This window comes from Artibeus jamaicensis, unplaced genomic scaffold (genome assembly GCF_021234435.1).
Source record: "Artibeus jamaicensis isolate MK-2021 breed Jamaican fruit bat unplaced genomic scaffold, CSHL_Jam_final contig_685, whole genome shotgun sequence".
NCBI lineage: Eukaryota > Metazoa > Chordata > Mammalia > Chiroptera > Phyllostomidae > Artibeus > Artibeus jamaicensis.
This window is the reverse complement of record NW_026521924.1, coordinates 2,488,076-2,509,581: the sequence shown is the minus strand read 5'-3', so window position 1 is coordinate 2,509,581 and position 21,506 is coordinate 2,488,076. Positions and strand designations below refer to the sequence as shown.

General features: G+C 35.1%; 2 protein-coding genes across 3 annotated transcripts in view; one reads left to right on the top strand and one right to left on the bottom strand.

Annotated features, from left to right (window-relative positions):
* MACROD2 (mono-ADP ribosylhydrolase 2) overlaps positions 1–21,506 on the top strand; it is a 2,162,759-nt gene that overhangs the window by 323,156 nt on the left and 1,818,097 nt on the right. The gene's annotated exons all lie outside the window — the stretch shown is intronic.
* On the bottom strand, positions 1,898–15,578 carry FLRT3 (fibronectin leucine rich transmembrane protein 3). Of its 2 annotated transcripts, XM_037134376.2 has the most exons (3): positions 15,367–15,578; positions 7,012–7,214; positions 1,898–5,407 (listed from the first exon to the last, which is right to left on the bottom strand). In XM_037134376.2, the coding sequence occupies exon 3, from the start codon at positions 5,362–5,364 to the stop codon at positions 3,415–3,417; it is 1,950 nt and encodes a 649-aa protein (XP_036990271.2). In that variant the 5' UTR covers positions 5,365–5,407; positions 7,012–7,214; positions 15,367–15,578; the 3' UTR covers positions 1,898–3,414. The 2 variants fall into 2 exon arrangements, with proteins under 2 accessions (XP_036990271.2, XP_036990269.2); XM_037134374.2 differs by lacking the exon at positions 7,012–7,214.

Below are 21,506 nucleotides of genomic sequence, written 5' to 3'. Positions count from 1 at the left end.
CTTCTTGAAGGAAAGGCTTTTGCTATTTTTAGTATAGAAGCCACTCAGTAAAGGTCATTGGTTGTTGAGATTATTTGTAGAGGACTTTAACATTCTCATGATAAGCTTTAGTGTTTTTATGTTTTGCTAATTTAACTGAAGTTTAAAAGCATAAAATGCAGTCGCTTAAATTCCAAGACTATGCTAAATTAAGATTTGCTAATCATTCTAAGTAGGAGAAAGCAATTAGATTTTTAAATGATACTACTCTTTTCAGCAGCAAGTAAATTGAGTGGTGAATTGGTCCCTTTAACACCCACACTTCAGGTGTTTTAGAGTGTGGGTCTCTTTGGATTCCTCATGAAAAATGTCATGTTGGCGCATAGCTATAAAATGTGCTTCACTCAGAAACTGAAGTTTATAAATCAGTTTTTTACTAGCTCCTTGCACAGGAGAATACTTTTATTAAATCGGACTTGCTAAAGTATACAGTGCAGTGTTGTTTTTAATAGGAAACAAGAGTGTAAGTGCAGCGATTTAATGCAGTTACAAGTGCCTGCATCCAAAAACAGTTTCTGATTTTTGTCAAACAATCAGCAAGGGAGTGATTTTTTCCCCCCATTTTTTTGTAACTTCCCTAGTTATATTCTTGTTAAATCTTTAAGCTTTGTATTCTGGATTGGATATTTTTCCGAGTTTGATCAATACAAATTGTGAATATTTTTGGATATATGCAAATATATCTATAATTAATTTAGTGACCATTAAGTTGGTCTTTGGTCTGCTCTTCTATTGAAAGGGTGTGTGTGTATATATACATACATATATACACATACACACATTATATATATAACCTAAATTACATATATAGAACCTAAATAACAGCAATGCATTTGGATTTCATGGCAAGCGTAGGTAGAGAATAAAGGTTTAACCTCTTAGTGCTATCTGTATTTGCTGGTGTAAGACATATTTCTGACTTATCCCAGGTAAAATTATTAGGATGGATGTATTAGAAGACATATAAAATTTCCGTGGTCATGTAAGATGTACTAACTGGTAAATAGTCAATATCTCTTAGCTTTTGCTTTTATAAACTCATTGCTTTATAGAGTCTTAATGGAACCATCCAGCCATTTCCCTGACTTCAAACAGAACTGCAGCTGAACTACTCAAAACTTTCTGAAGCAAAGTCAAATTTCCTTTAGAAAACAATTCCTACATTTAATATTAATCCCGTTTATTTCTGCTAAGTTATTCCTAGAAAAAAGCTACCCTCATAACAGGAATCAAAAGAGATGATATTGGTAAACATTTGAAGATGGCAAATGGATAATGAATGAGGTTACTCAGGCAGTTGGAGATACTTGTTAGTATAGTAGAAGCAGTGATACCTAGCAAACCTCTGGGAACACATGACTAACTTCTCTTGACTGAGTAGCAGTATCTTAACACTTGTTGAACACTGTAGTTTCCATGCATGTCATCTCATTTAATCCTCACAACAATGCTGTGAGTGGGTACTATTAATAGCTTCATTTTATACGTAAGTTAACCAGGTTAAGAAGAGTAAGTGAATTGTTTTTAAGTACACACCTAGTAAGTGGTAGATCTGAGATTTCAAATCCTCTGGTGCCAAATCCAGTACCAAAAATCTATTTTAAAAATATTAGTTTTTCAAAAAAAAATTAGTTGTTCAAAGACCACCTTGAAAAGCATCAGTCAGGACAGTGGAGCAGTGTATGAGACCGCAAGGTCACAGAACCACTCCTGAAGTTTCCCAAAAATTGAATAAGAGTAAGTAAAATAAGAGTACTGCAAATGATTATTAGGAAATTAAGTTATGCATGAAACATTAAACTCTGAAGTAAAATGATACACCAGCTCAAGATGTTGCTATTTTTTTTATTTGTAGCCAACATTTATTTTTATGCCTAGAAAAATACATGGGAGTCCTTAGATCAATGTGCTGGGCAAATTGCTACTTTAGTGATAGTAACATAGTCCCGAAGAAGCAAGCACGATTACTTTGTACTTTTTTGTTGTTTTATTCAGCAAGAAGACCATAATTTTTCATATTTAAGGAAGTATGAAAAATTTGTCAAATTTTAAAAGCTGAATACATGTAGCGTTGGATCAAGGCACATACAAGACTGGCCAAAGGGCGTACAATGCACTTTGGTTTTTTGTTGGAAAAAAATCATGGCAACAGAAAAGTGATGTGTTTTTTAAACAAGTAATATCTCACAATTCAGTAGGAAGCCTGAAAGAAATGTTAACATTTCAAGTTCATTATGTAATATCTGGAAAACTGTGATAGTAATGGGCAGTTATCCTAATCATTGTGGAAAGTAAACTGAACATTTATGTACAGTGTTAAAATACTTCACATAAACCCAATCTAAATTTGATATCTAGTATTTTCTTTTAAATTCTCACTTATTTATAGTACTACTTTCTCTGCATTGTTGAGGGGAATTTCTTATGGTTATGCTACCTTTTTAATATATGTAAGGTTTGATGTCCTTTGTGATAAAAACATTATAAACACTAACAATTATGTTTTTAGAATTCACTTTTCAGAAATCAGGATGGTATAGGCAAAAACCAAAATGCAATTCTGGTATCTGTGTTCACTATGCTATTCAAGTCTAACTTTTTATGTTTTCCTACATACATATTTCCCCCCTAACTTGGAAACATGCTTACTTTATTATTTTTGTGAAGTCCTTTATTCTTAAAGCACTGTTAACAATGGCTTTACAACAGACCTCACACTCCTTTGAAGCCAGCTCCTGTATTCAGTTCAGAAGATATACTTACTTTCTTAAGGATATCTAATTTCCTTAGAGTAAAAATGGAGATATGCAGCAAGTTTGATATTGCCCATTACTTCACATATTTTGATTTATTGAATACCAGTGGGATAATACAAATTTAATAATTGGAATATTACTTCATAAGTATTTTTTGAAATGTATTTTTTCTCATTCAGCCAGTTTTTTTACATATTATTAATACCAAAGTGAAAAATGGCCTGTGCTTATACTACAAGGATCTCACGTGAACGCAGTCCTGATTGTTCAACACAGCAAAAAATTCACTTTCACAGTCAACAAGTCATCTTACTCAGTAGAACACAAAGTAAATGGTTTATAACTTCAATATTTGCAAGGAAAATACAGTACAAATTACTAAAAAATACTAAAATATAGAATTGTGTTCAGGCATCTCCACTACATCAATCGCAGCAGTAACCTGAAATTTGAAACTTTTAATAAAAAGTTCTTAAATATAAATTATATGGCAAATGTACAGTACATTGCTTCGTTCAGTCTCTTTTTTCCAGTGTTTTGCAGTAGAACAGGTTCCTACCATCACCTCCCTTAGGTTTAAAAAAAAACCAAGACACAGTCTGCTGCGGGTGCTCCAGCATCATGAGTGTGAGTGATCCGAGTCTGGAATTCCACTGTCTCTATAGCTTCGGTTACTACTGCTTTCACTGTGATTGTTTTTGTACAAATTCATTCCATTAGGAGGAAATATGGTGTGTATTACAAATTCCTCCTTTGAGATTGGTTCATTACTTATGGGTAACATCTGAAAAGAAGTCTCCCTGATTTCCAGGATGGAGTTGTCCTTCTTAGTGCCAGCTTCCGCATAGTCATCCTTTCTTCGCCTTCCTTTGCTGTATGCACAGTTCCTTGAGAAGAGTGATCCATTCCTATGAACATACCAGCACACTAAAGCAAGAAGGGCAATGGTCACCAGGGCCACAGCCCCACCAATAATGGCAGCCAATGGCAAATTGGGGTTTTTATAAGGTTCTTTCTCTTGCTCTCGATTAAGGGTGGTTGTAGGGTTGTACATTCGAAGGGGTGCAGTTTCAGTCTCAATACAAACAGGATTGTCATCAAATAGGTAGAGGTTACTGGTTTCCATGGGAACCATGCAGACTCGATAGGGCGAATCAGGCTCCAGGGCTGTGACCAAGTATTCACTGCGTTCCCCTGTTACGATTGTTTCTGTTATAGATCCAAATGCTGGGCTATGGCCCAGTTTGAGCCAGCTGAGTCTTAAAGCAGTCATAGGTAGGACAAGTTTCCAAGAGATATGAATTGTGTCCGAGGTGACAGATTTCACAGTTATTACAATTGTTTTTCTTGCTGGACTCCCTGTGGTTCGCTGGTCCTTAGTGAGCTTAGTTCTCTTAACGTCTGGTTGTTTGGTCACCGGGGCATGCCACTGTCCTTGATCAGGGTACATGGTGTTGGGTATTGCAGTGGTTATCTGAATGGTGCTTACGACTTCACTGTCTTTACAATCAAACAGTTCTGCATTGAGGTCCTTGATAGCCATCCCCCGAACTTTTTCTGGGGCTTGGCACATGAGCCCACGCACGTTGACCTTCACAGGTAGTGACTGTAACCAGTCACGGACCCATTTCATTTTGCACCCACAATACCAGGGATTGTTGCGAAGAATCAGTTGGGTTATATTGTCCAAATCATCAAAGATACCCTGAGGTAAATTACTTAGGTTATTGTTGGACATATCAAGTCGATACAGCTGCCTTAGATAAGAAAAAGCATTTGGGGGCACCCGATTGATGTGGTTATCCTGAAGGTAAAGCTTCCTCAGGTTTGTACCTGGAAGGTTTACTGGGGCAGCAGTCAGGGAATTCCGCACCAGGGACAGTTCTGTTAAGTTGACTAGGTTGAAGAAAACTTTATCACCTAAACCATGGTTGTTCAACAGGTTTCCATCCAAAACCAGGCGTTTTAGGCTAGTGAGACCTTGAAGAGATGGTGATGAAATAGTCGATATGCGATTATCATCCAAACGTAGTTCTTCTATAGTCCTGGGCAACCCCCAAGGGATTGTGCTAAGGTGATTACGGGACAGGAAAAGCAGTCGGAGATAGTTGCTATCTCGGAATGCCCCTTCTTCAATGCTAACAGCAGAGACGGAGTTGTCATCTAAATGCAATTCTTCCAGGTAGGGAATTTTTGAAAGTGAATCATAAGTGATAGTCCTTATGTTATTTTCTTGCAGATGTAACTCTTTTACATACTTTGGTAGGTTGGTAGGAAATTCATCTAAACTGTTGTGGTATAGGTATATTCTTTCTACTTTCAGCAAGTTCTTCAAATCTGAAGGAATCCCAGCATTATTTATTTGGTTGTTCTGAAGGTAGAGAGTTGTAGCATCCTCTGGTATTCCTATTGGAATGGATGTCAAAAAGCGATCATTACAGTAAATGAAACCTGCATCGCAGCGGCACACAGATGGACAGGATTTAGCCGTAACTGAAAGAGGTGCCATCTGAAGGATCAGCCCAATTTTAGTCCCAATGAGGAAGATGCTCCAAGCTGGGCTGATCATGGTCAGCAGTGTTGAGGTCTTTACACAAGGTAGCTTCAGAGCCCTGAAGTGAAGTGAATTAAAAAGAAAAAAAAAGACAAAATGCAATCAGATCAGCATATTTAAGATTGTATTCAAAATAGATGTGGATATTAAAACATCTATCATCACTTTCAATATTTTATTTTTTTTGCATGCTTAGGGTTTTTTGCTACCTAATAAACAATGAACCCAATCATATAATCTCTTTAACTTAAATGCTTCTGGTATTAAATTAAGAAGTATCATGTCCCAAATCCACTTTATTTTGAAATGTCAAATGTAATTAAAGTCTCATTGAATATTTAAAAGAATTTTAGTAATACTTGATATCAGTTTTGTAGCTAGTCACTGACCAAGCTAATTAAATACTGAATTTTTTCTTAATAGTCATAGTCAGTTGACTCATAAAAATATAATTTATTATATTTAAAGACAATAATGTTACTGTTTTTAAAAATCAAAATTAAATTTTGTCTACTTTTTATTAAACTGACTGTACAGGTATAGAAATGTGCAGTAAAATATCAATTCTTTTACTATTCAGAAATAGTTACCTGTTGAGATCCTGAATCACAGTAAAGCAAAATGTTTGCTTTGATTATTGATGTCCTTTTCTTTTATTGTTGTTATTATTAAACATTGTTAGGTGGGTATTCTAGCAAGAAAATCAAAATAAATCTTTTTTTCATCTACTTTAAGGGAAGGAATGAATTTACATACATAATACATCCAACTAATGAAATTCCATTCCATGTTAAAGTAGTTCTTGTTTTTGTTCTCATTTTGTTATATGTTTTATATCATACGGTTTGATGGCTTTGTGCACATTTTTCATTATATTCTATCTCACAACATATTTTCACAGTGCATTTATCCTTTTTCAAGTTCTCATCTAAATATTATTCAACTTTCTCCATGGCTGGAGAATTATAGATTTATACTGATCTATTGTATAATATAGTTTCTCCTGAACTTTCAGGTATTAATTAGCCTTTATAATTTTAGGCATGGAAATAGAACACTTTAATATTTTTCCTACCTTATAGAATGATGTAAATAAATTTTGCATGAGTGAAAATCCAATGCACACACACACACACACACACACACATATATATATGTATATATTTTTTCCTGGTGAGGGGCTGGGGCTTATAAACTCTTATTTAGTCCTTGGAAATGTTCTTCACTGTTTATTCAAGTAATCCTATGACGCACACACCTCCATATCAGGGTCACTGTTGTCAGTGAACATTCCAGTGGTGGTTCAGCATTGTGGGCAAGCTCATTAAAGTGGGGACCAGAAACAATTCAGCTTCCTGTTACTATGTAGAACACATGGTTTCCTATGTATTTTTTTCCTTTCTGATAGAGTTTCTGTGTGAAGGTTTCTTTTGTGTAGCTTAATTCCCTTAGTGGAAATTGGTTTCTTTGAAATTCTTATTGGCTCTTCTGTGCAATGTGGTCAGAAATAGTTAACTTCAGATCCTCATGAAGAAAGCCATTCATGATGCTAAGGCCTGTATAGCAATAAGTTTTTTAGGCAGTCACCCCCCACCTTTATTCCCATCCAGGATTATCCATGTATAAACTTTGTACAGTAGCTACATCCTGAGGTATGATTACCTGCTGTGAAATAGCTATTTCCAGCTTTTGCTTCTTGCTGCTTTCTTAGAATATCTGGTGTAGTCGCGTTATGCAAGAACTGGTATTCGTTTTTAAGAGGTAAAGAAAACTGAATTCAAATATTCTTCACGGGGAAAAAAAGGAAGCATACTAGATTTCCTTTATATGTTTCTTCCTTACAACATACTGAGTCTGAGCATCTCCTGTGAAAGTAAAAGGTTTTAATGAACTTCTAATAATGAACTTTAACATACTATAGACATTGCCTAGAAATTTAACTTCAATTCTTTCTTTAAGCAAAAACATCTTTCATCAAAGTAGTTGGCAAAAAGGGATAACATGACCTCTGTTTTGTGCTGCCCATGTCACTATATAAAGTGGGAGATGAAGTTGAGATTGTTACCAAATAATTTATGTCAACTGATTATTAGTGTCACTTTGAATTAAACACAGCAACAATGCTTCATTCGGGAGACAGATCATAAGCCCCTTCCATGGCTTTTGAATTCAGGTCAGGCCAGTCTTTAAAAGTTCACTTTTAAACCTTGCATGTAAAATATAAAGTGTATAAAAAGGAGAAAATAATTTTATGTCAAAGAAGTGAAGCAAATACAGAACAAGGAGCTTTGACAAAAATTCCTTTTAGAATTTGCTTACAAAGTTACACAATCTGCAATTTAAAGAGTTGAAAAGAATTTGCTTTAGAAGCTTTCCTTTTGATATGCTCAATGCCCTGCAGCCCTCAATTGTTCAAATCCGGAATGTGGACCCCACTACCTTCCACCTTAGAGGTGTTTCTGAGGACGAGTTGATGATATTTTAAACTCTAGTTACTCAGGTGTTCTTGGCCAAAAGTTGTAATTCCTTTTCCAGGAAAATATAATTTTAATATACTTTTAGCAACCTGAATTTGAAAAACCTGTATTTGGAACAGAAAGGACACTATTCAATGTGTCTCCTTGTAATGACTGTTAGGAAAGCATTATCAAAACCTGAAGAGGCATTTCTCTCTAGGTTCAAACAGGGACAGGTCAATTTCTAGAAAGTGTATTTTTCATTTCAGAAACTAGACTTAAAACTTAACCGAAGAGATCAGTGATTTTAATGATGACTGCTTTGTCCATTATCTAATTAATATGCATGAAGATGTTTTTGGTGGATGGGCAGGGGTGGGTAGGATCAATATATGAATTCCAGGATGCTCAGGGGCTTACTGTATATGTGGGAAACATTAGGATATCTTGGAAATATTTAACCCTGAAATTAAGGGAAAAAGCAGAACTAATTTGCTTCCCCCCCCTGTAATTACCTGGCATCCAACAAGGATAGCATCTGTTCCAGAATTCAAACACTACTGAATGTGAATGTTAAACAAGGCCCAAATTCGTGTTTCCAGTTGTTTTTGAAAATTTAGTTTCTTTTACTTTGTCACCAGATACCAACACTATCATATCTACATTAAAAAAGGGAACTTAAGAGATAATTATAGATAATTTTAATTTATTATTTAGGCAACTTGGAACAAAACTAACAGCATTTGGATAAAGTAGTCTCAAGTGGATATTGCAAAGTACCCACAGAGGAAAGTTTAAATGATTTATTGTTTAATGTGAAGTTTTACTGTGATGCCTTTAGGGCTTTGCTCATTATTGTTGAATTTTTATAGTATACTTTTTTTCTTGACAACTGTTGCTTTCTTAGTATGTGCAAATGGAAAACCAAGCTATTGAAATTATAACTGAAAAGTTACTTTAAAAAGTATTTGCTGTAAATGTTTTCTAAGCTTGAAAAAATTTCAAAATATAAAATAATTTGGTTAATTTAAGCTTAAAAAACAATTTTGCTAAAACACATTAGATACTAATTTAAAAACTATAAAAATCGTAAGTGAGAAACTGCTTAAAATGTTACCAATAATCAGGCATTTCTCATATTCCAGGACTCATCCCAAAGCGAGAAGATGAATATGATGAATGGGATTTTTAAAATTGTTGATTGTTCTGAGTCAGGTTGGCAAGATGATATCCCAGGTGATGCACCATGATAAGCAGAGATAAAGCTTGTATCCGAACTATAAATATTTCACTAAATCAAGCTCTAAGTGTGTGTGTGTGTGCAGTGATTTTCAACTCTTAATTCAGAGAAAGGAAAAAAACCCAAATTGGTGTGAAAAGAAGGAAAATTTACTTTTTTTTTCTGTTTTATAATTCTGAAACTTCTTCCTCTGCTCTGTTTGATGTGCATACTCATGTTGCCATTAATATAATAGTAATAATAATGTAGGGTTAATGGAAAGCCTTAAATCTCATTAAATTCTCGGAAAGTACCATCCTCTTCTCTCCTACACTGCATTTTAAAGACAAGGCAAAAACATCAAGCAGATTTCTACGGAGAGAAGGATGCTCTTTCATATGTAAAGATTATTCCTCACCTGTCCCACTCCCTTTACTTAAGTTAAAAACAGTTTAACTCATGTTTGATTGTGTTTTATATTATATATGTTCTCCTTCCCATTTCTACTTGAAACTATAGTAGTGCTAACCAGTGGTTTTTGTGTTTGTTTGTTTTTTTTAGCATATTAAAGGCTATAATGATCTCACCTACCAAAACAAGCAATCCTGCCCCCCCTTTCCTCTTTTTGAGCTAGCTCTGCATATTCACACACATAGAAACATGTAGTTGAATGTGAATGATGAAAACAAAAATGACCCCCATTGGCATGGACACTGTGGCCAGGTTTCCACAACATCGACTTCCCAGTCTTTATGTCTGCATGGTCTTGAAAGAGGCCATTACTTCTGAACAACAATATCAACAACAAAGACCTTTTAGAGCAATATTGTTAAGGGGTAACTTGGAGAGAAACATAAATGGAGCCCTGGTTACTTAAAGGAATATTTTAAAATAATTTTTAACGGAATCCTTACTTAAGTATATTGCATTTAAAACCATAGCAAAAAGAAGAAAAACATGATCAATTCATTGGTAAATCAAAATTTTAATAGGGATCTTTTCTATTAAGTTTCTTTTTATAAATAAAAATTGTGGAGTTTTTTTTTAAATTGCATTTATAATGTAATCATCAAGTTTGTGAAAAACCTCCAATTTATTTCCATGATACACCTAACAAAGTATGTAAATATATAAAAGTACTATCATTTTTAGGTATTTTAAGAAAATCAGTATAATTTAAGAAGTTGTATCTGAATAGAAAACTGGTATTTAAATAAAATCAAGAAGTTGAGAAAATCTGCATGTTTATGCAATTCCTTCTCTGCTACTATAATATTTTGAAGGTGGGAATGTTTGAGATGAGAAGGTATTTTCTTGTTTTGATCACTTAAAGTTATATTGTATATTAATATCGCTAGCTCACTAAATCATTTATTTGCTACCTTTGATTCAAATTGATTTGATTTGAAATCATTGCTCATATTAAAAAAATCTTACACCAAATATAGAGTATTGAGACTGCAGTTTCCTTTTAATGATATGCCTTACATAATGGCTTCCAATGCTGACAACTTTAAAGAATATTAAATCTAATAATAGAATGGCATGTAGAACTTTTAATCCAAATTAAATGGATTATTATTGAGTACCAACTTAAAATTGAAAAAAAACACACATGGTTAATCAAATTTATTCAAGTGTGTAAATATTTCTAGGTAATTGGAATTTATACAATTGTAATCTAGAATTTTAGGAAAGTAATTTATTTATAAAGGCTTAAATTGCTGCTAGAAAGAAAGCATAACACAATTATCAACCTGTGAATACTAAGTCTTTGTAAGGACATGGTATTTCAAATAAACTATATATATGATTAAACTGAAAAACTGGAGAACATCAGGTTAGTTGATAGTGACAGCAAAATGCTTTCTAAGCAGCCTGTCTGGTAGTTAAATTTTCCACGATCATCAGATTTCAGGAAAGTTCCAATTCTTTTGTTTAATGCCAGGCAAGCAGAAGGACTTCTAACTCTCCTCCTGAGAGTCATGAAGTCTTAAGGGTTTGCTGAGAGGCAGAGAAGCAAGTGTGCCTTTTTGTATTTTGTTTTATCCAGACTTGTTTTCTAGTCTGAGGAAGTTTTTGTTTTATCTTTGCAATAAAGGGGATGAAAGTTTCAAAACCAAAGGATTTTTACTTTCTCCTTTTGTTACGGATGCTTTTTCCCAACAGGTTTGTGATAAATGAATGGAATTCTGCTTCATTTATTTTGGCTTATAAATTATATGTTGCATCCTTAAAACAAAAAAGCAAGCTGGGATGTCATCTTTCATCATAGTGAATGCTGCTTCCTTTTACAATATAAACCAGACTAAATAAATTAGAGAACCAAGATTTGTAAGATTGAATAAGGTATTAATTTAGAGAATGGTAAAGGTGAGCAGTAGAGAGCTTGGGGAGGGGACATGCTTTAAGTATGCACTGACTTTTGAGCAACTACAATTAAAGCTATGCTTACTTTTGTTAAACTGCAAACATTTTTTCCATTGCAAACATGAAATTCCTTTTTCAGTGTTGTGAGTACAATTTGGATAAGGTGCTTAAAATTTCTAAATTCAAATTTCCATACATTAGTACAACAAATATTTGGGTCTACTGTATGCTGTAGAAACACTGTGCTGGCTGGTGGGAACATCCAAGGCCATAAAGTATCTTGTTTTCTCATGTCAGAGTAGCATATTATTGATTTAAGGCAAATAAAGAGGAAAAAAATCAACAATACATACACTGATCGATCCACAGTCCAGTGGCACACTTTAAATATGGTGTTTAACCAAATATGGTCTGTGGGTTTTCTTTTCAAAGTTGCCACGGTAACTTGTGCACATGAAAAGTGAAAGAATAAAGAACAAAAGCTATCATTGTCTCATCAGTGTAAGAGCAATTTCTCTCTCCTCTCATTTAAGCAGACTAATACCTGGAGAGAGCTTTTTATACATTCCTGACACTTTAATGCTGGCGCTAGGAAGGAGATTTTGCATATGTAAAACAAATGCAGCTTTAGCTGCTGCTTAAATTATATTTCATTTCTTCTTCCTTAAAATCTGTTGTCTCTGGAGTTCTTGTCAATAGACAAATCAAACTCCTGAAACCTGCTTTTCTGTGCAATATAAACATGGTTTTCAAAACTGTTTTTTAGTACGATATTTTACCAAGTTTAGTGATGTCGATCTGCATTCTGAAACGGAAAAATGCTTTCTGAAATGTATTACTTCAAGTTTGGTTCTTAAGAGAGAGGGTTTTTTGTTGTTTTTTTTCCCTTCAGAAGGCATTTACAAACCATTTCTTTCTTGGAAATTGGTTTGTTGACTTATAAGTTTCTGAAATGGTGGAATGTTAGAAGGAGATGAGAAACAGCTCTTTTTATGTTCCGAAGAGGAAAATGCAGTTTGGAGAATTAATATTGCTGAGAGATTTACTGTAGAGTTTTCGCCCGCTGGGGGGTGGTACACACTACCAGAACAGCGCTTTCAGAAACCGCAAGTCAGATGTGGGCTGCTGCCGGTCAGTTTTTCTCTAGTTTAATTACAACAAAGCCTCCCGTTGAGAAGAACAGTGAAGGCCTCTGGGGCAAAAGGTGGGGGGTGAGAGGGAAGGGGGAATAAGGGAAAAAGGAGGGAAGAGATTACAGCCTTTGAAAAATGTACTGAATCTTATTTCTCTCATTGACTTCATTTATACTAGTCTTCATTTGACTTTTAACAATTATTTATAATGCTATTACAATAAACTGGAGGAATAAAAGAATATTTGAGGGCTTTATACAGAATTCTTAAATTAGTTCTGGATCTTGTTATTAATCACATTCTTTGTGATGTAGCCCACCCACCTTTAAAAAGGGGAGGGAAGTTAAGATTGACTGAAATGGCAGTTTTAAACCAATTTTTTAAAATGACCAGATTTAATTCAATATTGGTATGAACATTGGCATATTAAAAATAAAGCAGAGATAAGAAACATTTATATATTATCAATATAAGGCAAGCTCTCTGATGCTGATTTCTGTCGGGTTTAAAGTTATTAAAAATAATCCAGAAACAGGAGACAGCCTTAAGTTGTATGGCCAAGAAAAGCACAGACAGATCTCTCTGCAGTGCATTTGCACGTTTCAAGCTGATAATTGTATTTTTCACGTGGGGACACTGAGTGTTCATTAGGGTCTTGTGTCCCCAGGCAGGAGATGCTGAACATAATTGGAGTTTCTATTTGATTGGGCAATATAGTCTGGAGAAGAAACTGGGGTAAAGATAATTAATAGCTTGCTAACAAAGTCTGACAGCCACAAGATTTCAACCATATTTATTTCACACCGCTTCATTTAGCTCTGAAAAAGTTTTGATAGAATTGATGGCTCCCTAATTAACACTTGAAAGCAAAAGAAACATACCTTCTATTTTGCTGCCATATTCAGTTATGACAAATTTTCTTACTGTTTTTCTTTCTTTTGTAAAAACTTTATTTGCTGCCCAATTATGTGTTTTGCAAATGTTAATGTTTAGGAAGCATTTATTTAATTGGGCATTTTAAAACTAACCATAATTTATTTAAAAGGTGAGAGGGAGGAGAACAGAGAAATGAAAAGCCTAATTAATAAATGGTGGTTAGTATTATACAGGAGCACAGTATTTGTGAAATCATCATGTTTATTCATTCAATAATATATTTGCTGAGCCTTTCACATGATGTGTTTTGGCAGTGATCTATTTAAAAATAAATTAGGTGTAACTTTTCTACTTAAATATATGCAATCACATTTTTGTAACCTTGATTTTTATTCCAGGCTAATAAATATATTTATATATGTATGTGTTTATGTTATGGATGTACACACACATATATTTGCAAACTAAATGGCATACCTCTGATTTAATCTTATTGATTAATACCTGGCATATTAATATTGGTAGTAGTGATAATATTAATATTTTGTGTTACTCTTAAAGGCCCAATTTTTTTCTTTATTCATTTCAAAAGAGAAGCGTATCAGTCGTATGTCACTTTGGGGCATACATTAATGGTCCTATGTGAAAACAAATTCATTCTTTATGTTTATGCTGGTCAGGATATTCTTAGGGCTAAAAGAAAGGCACTGATACAGCTGAAGCACTTTTCTAGTGGCTTTATTCATGTTATTTCCTGCTAATGAAATGACATATGTGCATTTTAGAGCAGACAGATTTACTAAGAAAATTTTAAATAGCTAATTTTTAAAACCATGCAAGAATTTGGCTTTGTAATTGGCAAATATCTATGGTTTATTTTCTTTTTACTTCTAAATAAATAAATAAATGATTAGAAAGACCCCCACCCCCAAGGTGGAGCAAATACAGGCCTGTTGCACTCTTTACCTTAGTGCAACCATTTTGTTTTAGATCTAATTCACTGAAAGAAAAATGTTTTTAAGAAGATACATTTAACTACTTTTTGAAAGCTTTGTTGTATAAAAGCATTTCTTTCAGTATAATAAGATTTCCCTATTATTAATTGCAAGTGAATGGATAGTCTGCATATCCATCCCACTTGATGAGGGCTCTACTCATTTTTCTCCCTGCCCCCCAAATTCACTGCATACATCGCACATAGCTTCCAGGCTCAGCTTTGTTAGTTTTTCTGAGTAGACTTTGCCAATTACTATGCTCATCACATACTACATTTGCCCAAGCGATGGATATTGGCATTCTATGGGAGAGGAGATACGGTTAGGAAGAGTCTCCCTCTCCTCTGAGTTGAATTAACTAGTTGAGGTTTGCAAATCTGAAATGCTTGAAGTAGCTCTGGCAGGATAGCAGTGCAAGCTTTAAAATCTAGGTGTAGCTGTTAATCTTTACAGAGGCATATTAGTCTTCAGTAGTAGCTCAGCTAGCTGTGAGCAAGACGTATGCTTTTCATGTACTGCGTACTCATGGGCTGAGAGATTATTGATTTTCTTTCACAGTTGTAAAAACAGCAATTGGTGATCATACCACACATACAGTACATTCCAAGTTAGCAAGACCTTTCGCTTTTCTCTGTGAAAAAAAATATGCCTTGTATTCTTTAATATTTAACATTAAACTTCTCAACCTAATGTTTTTCCATAAGGCTCTTTTTAAATTGCAACTACATGAGACAGAACATAGCCATTTACTATTTTTTAAATGAAAGGAGGTTTTAAGTAACTTCTTGCATTTGGCTATATAGTCAAATTTTTCCTTCCTGGCTGGCATGCACACACATTGCTTGTATTGGTGACAGAGCAAACATTGGATTTGGATGCCTCATGGTTCCAAGACATTTCTTTCTAGAGAGTAAAAATCAAGCAAACTTTCTGGGACAATCATAAGGAAAAACACGGGAAACACTTACCAGGAAGACGAGAAAAAGCAATTCCATATATACTGCCGCTACAGCTGTAATTCCACTGACTGTGAACTGGAGTAATAAATGTCCCCCTCTCTCAAGCTCCGGGTCCAGTCCACACAAAGCCTACGACAGCGGCAGGCTGAGCTTGTCCTGCTTCGGATCACTCCTACACTGAGGAGTGAGCGAGGGAGAGCATTCCAGTTTACAGCACACAGCCCACCTCCAAGTCTGAAGTTAAAGCTTCACCTCGCAGTGGTTGAAGGAGGGGGTGATGTCATAGATGGGCAGGACTTAGCCGAGATCTTGTTCTGTGAGGTAACTGGATAAGCAGGCACATGGGCTTTGCAAACGCTAGAGGGAGTGAGAGAAGCCAAGATGAGGCACCCAGCCTGCTCACATGCTATTTGGTTTGTAGGCAGCCCTTTGGAATCTCAACATTGTCTCAAGTTGTACTACAACAAGGTAGTGGGTGCGAGCGTCTATAAATACAAGCATGTTGGAAGGATATCTATAAGATTACAATAGAAAAAACAGGTTGTTTTTATTTTTAAACCATCTGTATTAAAAAGTTAAAACATTATTTTCATTAATGACTAATTATAAAAATGTTATAATTTATGAAAGCTAGTAATCCTGTGTGAATATTAATTCAACAAATGAATAGGAATTAGGTTCAAGTAAATAACTGGTTTACTTAAGGGAAGGAAAACATGGATGCAAAAAAGATTAAAAAATTGAAATAATCAGTCCTTTTCCTGGGGCTAATAAGTTATTTTTCTCACTCTAGATAGCTTTTAGAAAATGAAATATTTTTTGTATATTTATACTATTTATATAATGGTATCCTCCCTAAAATAAAAACTTTTAGAAAAATTAAGTAGAGTCTTTTCTGGTATGTTTTATCTGCTGTGGACATGGGTTAAGATATAAACATCTTAAAAAGGAAAACAAGCTTTCAATAATGGTTTGCTTCGATTAAAATTATTTTATTTTAAATTAGGTGCATGAATAAACACCAGACAATTGGAAGAAAGACATTATAAATGTCCATGTTTAATTACCAGAATTATAGACTTATATTTTCAATTATGATCTTCATAGGCTGCTTTCTGCTATTTGGCCCGTAATTGCTTTTGGCCTCTAAGTGTTTCGCTTTTAAATATTGCTGGGAAGAATTTTACTTTAATATTTACCTGGAGGACAATTTTCTTAAACTGATATTATTTGTTTTATCATTAGAGGTTCACAACATTCTCCTTTGTATTTTTACATTTTCTATAAATGTTTGTTTCCGAAGGAAGCCAGCTAATTGTCTTTTCTATGAGTATTTGATTATGGTCTCTTCATTAGCTTCTTTTTGTTTATCTGTTTGTGTGCTTCGTTAATAGCAGTTTGACCTTCTGAGTTCCTCTTCAAGGATGGGCGGTATCAAAGTAGAAGGTGAACCCTTGATAAGAGGTATATTGACACCTATTGTTCTATGATTGTAGTTCTGCTGGCCTCTTAGGACAGACCCATTAAGTACAGGAGTTTTAGAATTCTAATGTCTGTTGAAAAGCCAGTGTCTTAGAAATAAATGTTAGCGCAAGTTAAACAGAGATGCAGCTGCTGAATTTTTGGAGGAAAGGGACATGGGAATAACATAATCTCTCAATAAATGGCGGATTTTTTTCTGTTCTTGCAAAACAAACGCATGAATTTAATTATTTTATGAAGTAATTCTTTCTGGAAGCTATTTTCAAATAGGAGTTGGTTATATTTAAAAAAGAACTTTTTGCCTGGCCAAATTCCTATGGGCTTATATCCATATTTAATCAGTTTTGTCTCCATTCAGGCACACTTTAAACAGAAAAGAAAGATAAATGGACAATTTTGATTATGAGTATCTAGAATGAGGTGTATGAGAATATAGGTATCAAAAATGAGGTTCTATTCTCTAGGCAGCCATTTGTTACATATCTTCTTATTATATTATCTGATCTGGGCTTTGGTCTCATCATATGGCAAATAAAAGCAGCAGGAATTTGCTGAATGCTAATTATGCATTGTTGCTTATTTTTTAAGATATCAATTAAAATGTAGAAGAAGGTAAGATATTGTGAGAAATGCAATCTGTACTAGTGGTACTAACTTCGGTGGCAAACTATTAAGACAGCCTCCTTCTGACCCAATCAAAAAATATATGCACTTTCACTGTCTCCATTTTTTTAACTTCTTGCTCTTATCAGCTGTTTGAAATTCTGCCAGTTGGAAGTGAACTTGTAATAATATGTGCCCCTTCTGAAATAATATGTACTGCCTCGGAAAGATTAAGAGTTACCCTGAGTTACTCCAGATCACTTTCCTCCTTTGTTACCTAAGGGAGATTAGCTTTAATAAGGGGATGGTTGTCCTGGTTGGAGGAGAAAGAAGGAAGGAAATTTCAGCACGAAGCTCCTTAGGCTGTGATAGGACGGCAGGGGCTAATTCTTATAGCAAGGAGCACTTCACTGAGAGAAGAAACCAGTGTAGTCTAATGTTCAAGGGCAAGAGTTTCAGAGTCTAGGATATCTGATTCCATCTTGACTTTGCCACATGACTGCTGATAAATTACTAAATCTTTCTGTGTTATTAGCTCAGTACCTGACTCATACTAAGTACCCAGAAGATGGGAGCTGTCATTATTAAGATGAGGCCATCTGAGCTTCTGCAAAAAAAGGGATATTAAGGAGTAAAGAAGAGTGCACAAGAGGGGACAGGAAAAGGTCCAGGACAGCTTTTTTCACACTCTTCAAAATTTTCCTTTGAAATTGTTCTGTAGCCAGGAAGTGGGGCAGGAGGAAGGCAACTAGGAGATTTTGGTGTTGATTTTTTTTCTTGTCCTCATGTATTTCTGATTCCCAGGAGTTACAACTTAGTTGAGTTCTAGTAGATATTTTGTCTGCAAAATGTATTTGTTGTAATAGACTTGTTTTGTTTTGAAAGGATATGAGATGGTCCCTGATGAACAGAGGAGATTAGATTTGGAATCAGGTTTCCCAGGCTGTCCCAATTACTTATAATTCTAAGTGAAATCAGCAACAACAATGAACCAAACCTCTTTTACTTTAAACAATACCCAGTTGAAGGTGACTACAATGCATAATTACTTCATGAAACAGTTAATCCAGGTCTTCCTACCTGTCTAGACTTAAGCTACCTCATTTACTCATTCACTCATTATACACAAATTCATTGAATATTTATATAAAAGAAGCTACATAGGACTAGATGACCTTCAGTCAATCTCCAACTATGATATTTATAACTTAATCTTAGAATGTATTAAAGTTCTATTAAGTCTAAGAAAGAAATATTTTTAAAAACCATCACCCAAGGATGTGTTTATCAATTTTAAAGAGAGGAAGAGAGAGAGAGATGAGAGAGAAACATCGTTGGTTGGCTGCTGTACATGCCCTGAATGGGGATAGAACCTACAATCTCGATATGTGCCCTGATGAAAATAAAACCTGCAACTGTTTGAAGCACAGTCAGGCCAGATGCTTCAAACAATTGAACCACCCAGTCAGGTCACAAAGAAATATTCTTCATGACTTTTCTTCACCTCACCGTTTTTCATGAGAATAAAGTCTTAAAAGTGGTGTGAAAAAAAAACAAGGAAAGAACAGCTAGGCTTTTGGTATACTAAATGCCTTGGACTATCATTAGAGAATTTTGGGATTGCAAGTGATTGAATGTCCAAGCTTTACTGTCTAATCAACAGCTGGAATCTACTGATTTATGTAACTGAGAAATTCAAATGTAACGTCTGGTTCAGGTAAAGCTTGATGCAGTGGCTTAATGTATGTCAACAAGAATGCAGTTTCTGTTTCTTAGTGTGCTGCCTTTTTCAGTGTTGGCAGCCTCCTCCCATACACACATAAAGGACACATGGCAGCTCCAGGCTCTCTCCTCTTAGGCAGTAACAGTTTCACGTATCATTCTCATATTGCAAGGGAAGAGCGGTCACCTCCTGAAGCTCCTGCACAGAACTGTGTGGTTCACTCTATCTCAGTGATTTTCAACCAGTATGCATGAAGAATTTTTGAAACATGTAATACCTGACTATTTAGTCAGGGGCACACACTAACCTCTTTTCCCATAGATTATCCAATTAAAAAATGACAACAGCCCACATAACAATAACTGTCTGGTGTGAATGAATCAAAATTATACCTATTTTTGTCAGATTGGCAAAAATATATATATTTTTGATGTACCACAGAATTTTAATAATTAGTTTATGAGTGCCATGAGATGAAAAAGGTTGAAAATTGCTGCTCCATATCATTTGTTTAAACTTGCTCACATGCTCATTGCAGAATCTATTACTGGAAGGTGGGAGGGACTTTCGGTGAGCTGAAGCCCCTTGTAAGAGCTAGAGGTAGGGTCAACCCCATTTAAACACATGGGTGAGAATGGGGGAAAGGGAATGACCCAAAGAAAAAATGGGCACTGTTAGTTTGAGAAGGGGGAAATGAAAATGAGCTGGAGATTAGCTCATTTTCAGAGGATTTGGCATGCTGAAACTTGGGCATGTTTTATAAATTTGTAAAATTGAAGCTGCTCTTTTTTTTCTTTCTTCTTTTTTTAAGCCAAAGTTTCTGTTTAAATTGCCAAAACATCTTTAAAAGATTTTCTGTTTGTAGACCCTCTCAAGTCTAGCCCAGTTTTTTTTCTGTCAACAGGTAGTGATGCGTGTCAGGACACATGAGTACTACATCTTAACATGAGCCTATGGGATGTTAATAAAACAGAGAGAGAGTGCACACTCAGCTATCTGTGATTCTGTGAAGTCAGGCCAGATGCTTAATGCACCAGTTAGAAATGGTATCACATCTTTCTGAACAATTCCGAAGGGTATTTGAGAAGCAACTAGATTTTAGCAGGTCACAAATGCCTTAGAATACTAAAACATTTGAAAAATGCTGTATTAAACCGTTGTCCTGTTCCAATATTTGTTTTTTATTGGTCAACACTTAAAATGTACCTAGAAACAATCACATATCCTTTTTAACTGTATTTCCAAAACAGACTGCACTGGAGGGAGATCTGTCATTACAGGACTCAAAACAGAAATCAAAGCAAAATCAAAGTGGTTATTTCTCTGCCTGCCTGTCTGTCTGCCCACCTTCTGGTACACTCTTCTTTTCCCCTTAGGGACTGGGAGAATGGTGATTGAAAACAAACTGAGAAAAAAGCACATTTTTAGCTTCCCAGGAAAAAAAAGGAGGAATTGTGGTTCAGAAGAGGTTAGTACCTAGCCGAAAGTGATGGGGTGAGGCAGCTGGCTTGTGCAAAACAGAAAACTTGGGAATCCGGACTTCCTTCCCTCTCTCGGGCTTTCATGTGTGGCCATGCATACATGTACAGTATCTTCAGCTGATATAGGATGTGTCCTTGGCCCCTTCCCACTATCCAATCCCCTGTTATCTTTTTCTCTTTGTTAAAATGAAAAAAAAAAACAAGAAAAGAGAGAGAGCCTTTTAAAATGGATCTTGGAAAAAATACGAAATGGAATCTAGCAAAGTGATGTCTCCCTCTGATACTTTGTGCATGGCCCTGGGAAAAGAATTTCAAGCCTCTGAGCCTCAGTTCTCTCATTTATGAAGGTGAAGGTATAGAACCCTCCTCATTTTGCCATTACAAACTTCAATAATACGGTGCTTGTGAGAGTTCATTACTAAATCTGGGAAAGCACTTAGCAAAATGGAGCTAAAACCTGTGGATGGCTTCTTTTTATCGCCATTGTGATGAGTGGAACCAGGATCTATTCAAAAGACACAGTCCATTGATGTTAATTTGAGCTGTATGTTTTCACAATCTATCTTTGGGAAGGAAATAATCTGAGAAATGCTTCTGCTTATTGTCTGGTATGCTCGAGCCTTGAGATAATGGCATCTAAGACTGATTCTGAGATGTAATTACAAATCAAAGGACCAATTCCTTATCCTTGGAGATGATCATCTAAAACACAGCTTTGGTGCAATGGCTAACAGTAATAAGAACAGATCAATATATGTCTGATTATTGAGATGTATATTTAATAGATATCATACAAGTGGACTGCTCAGAAGCCATGTGATTCCCTCTATGTAGCTATTGCTCTTACATCTCAGCCAAAG

Bases quoted from the DNA above. Each gene is read 5' to 3' on its own strand.
- FLRT3 (XM_037134376.2), bottom strand. From the start codon at position 5,364: ATGATCAGCCCAGCTTGGAGCATCTTCCTCATTGGGACTAAAATTGGG.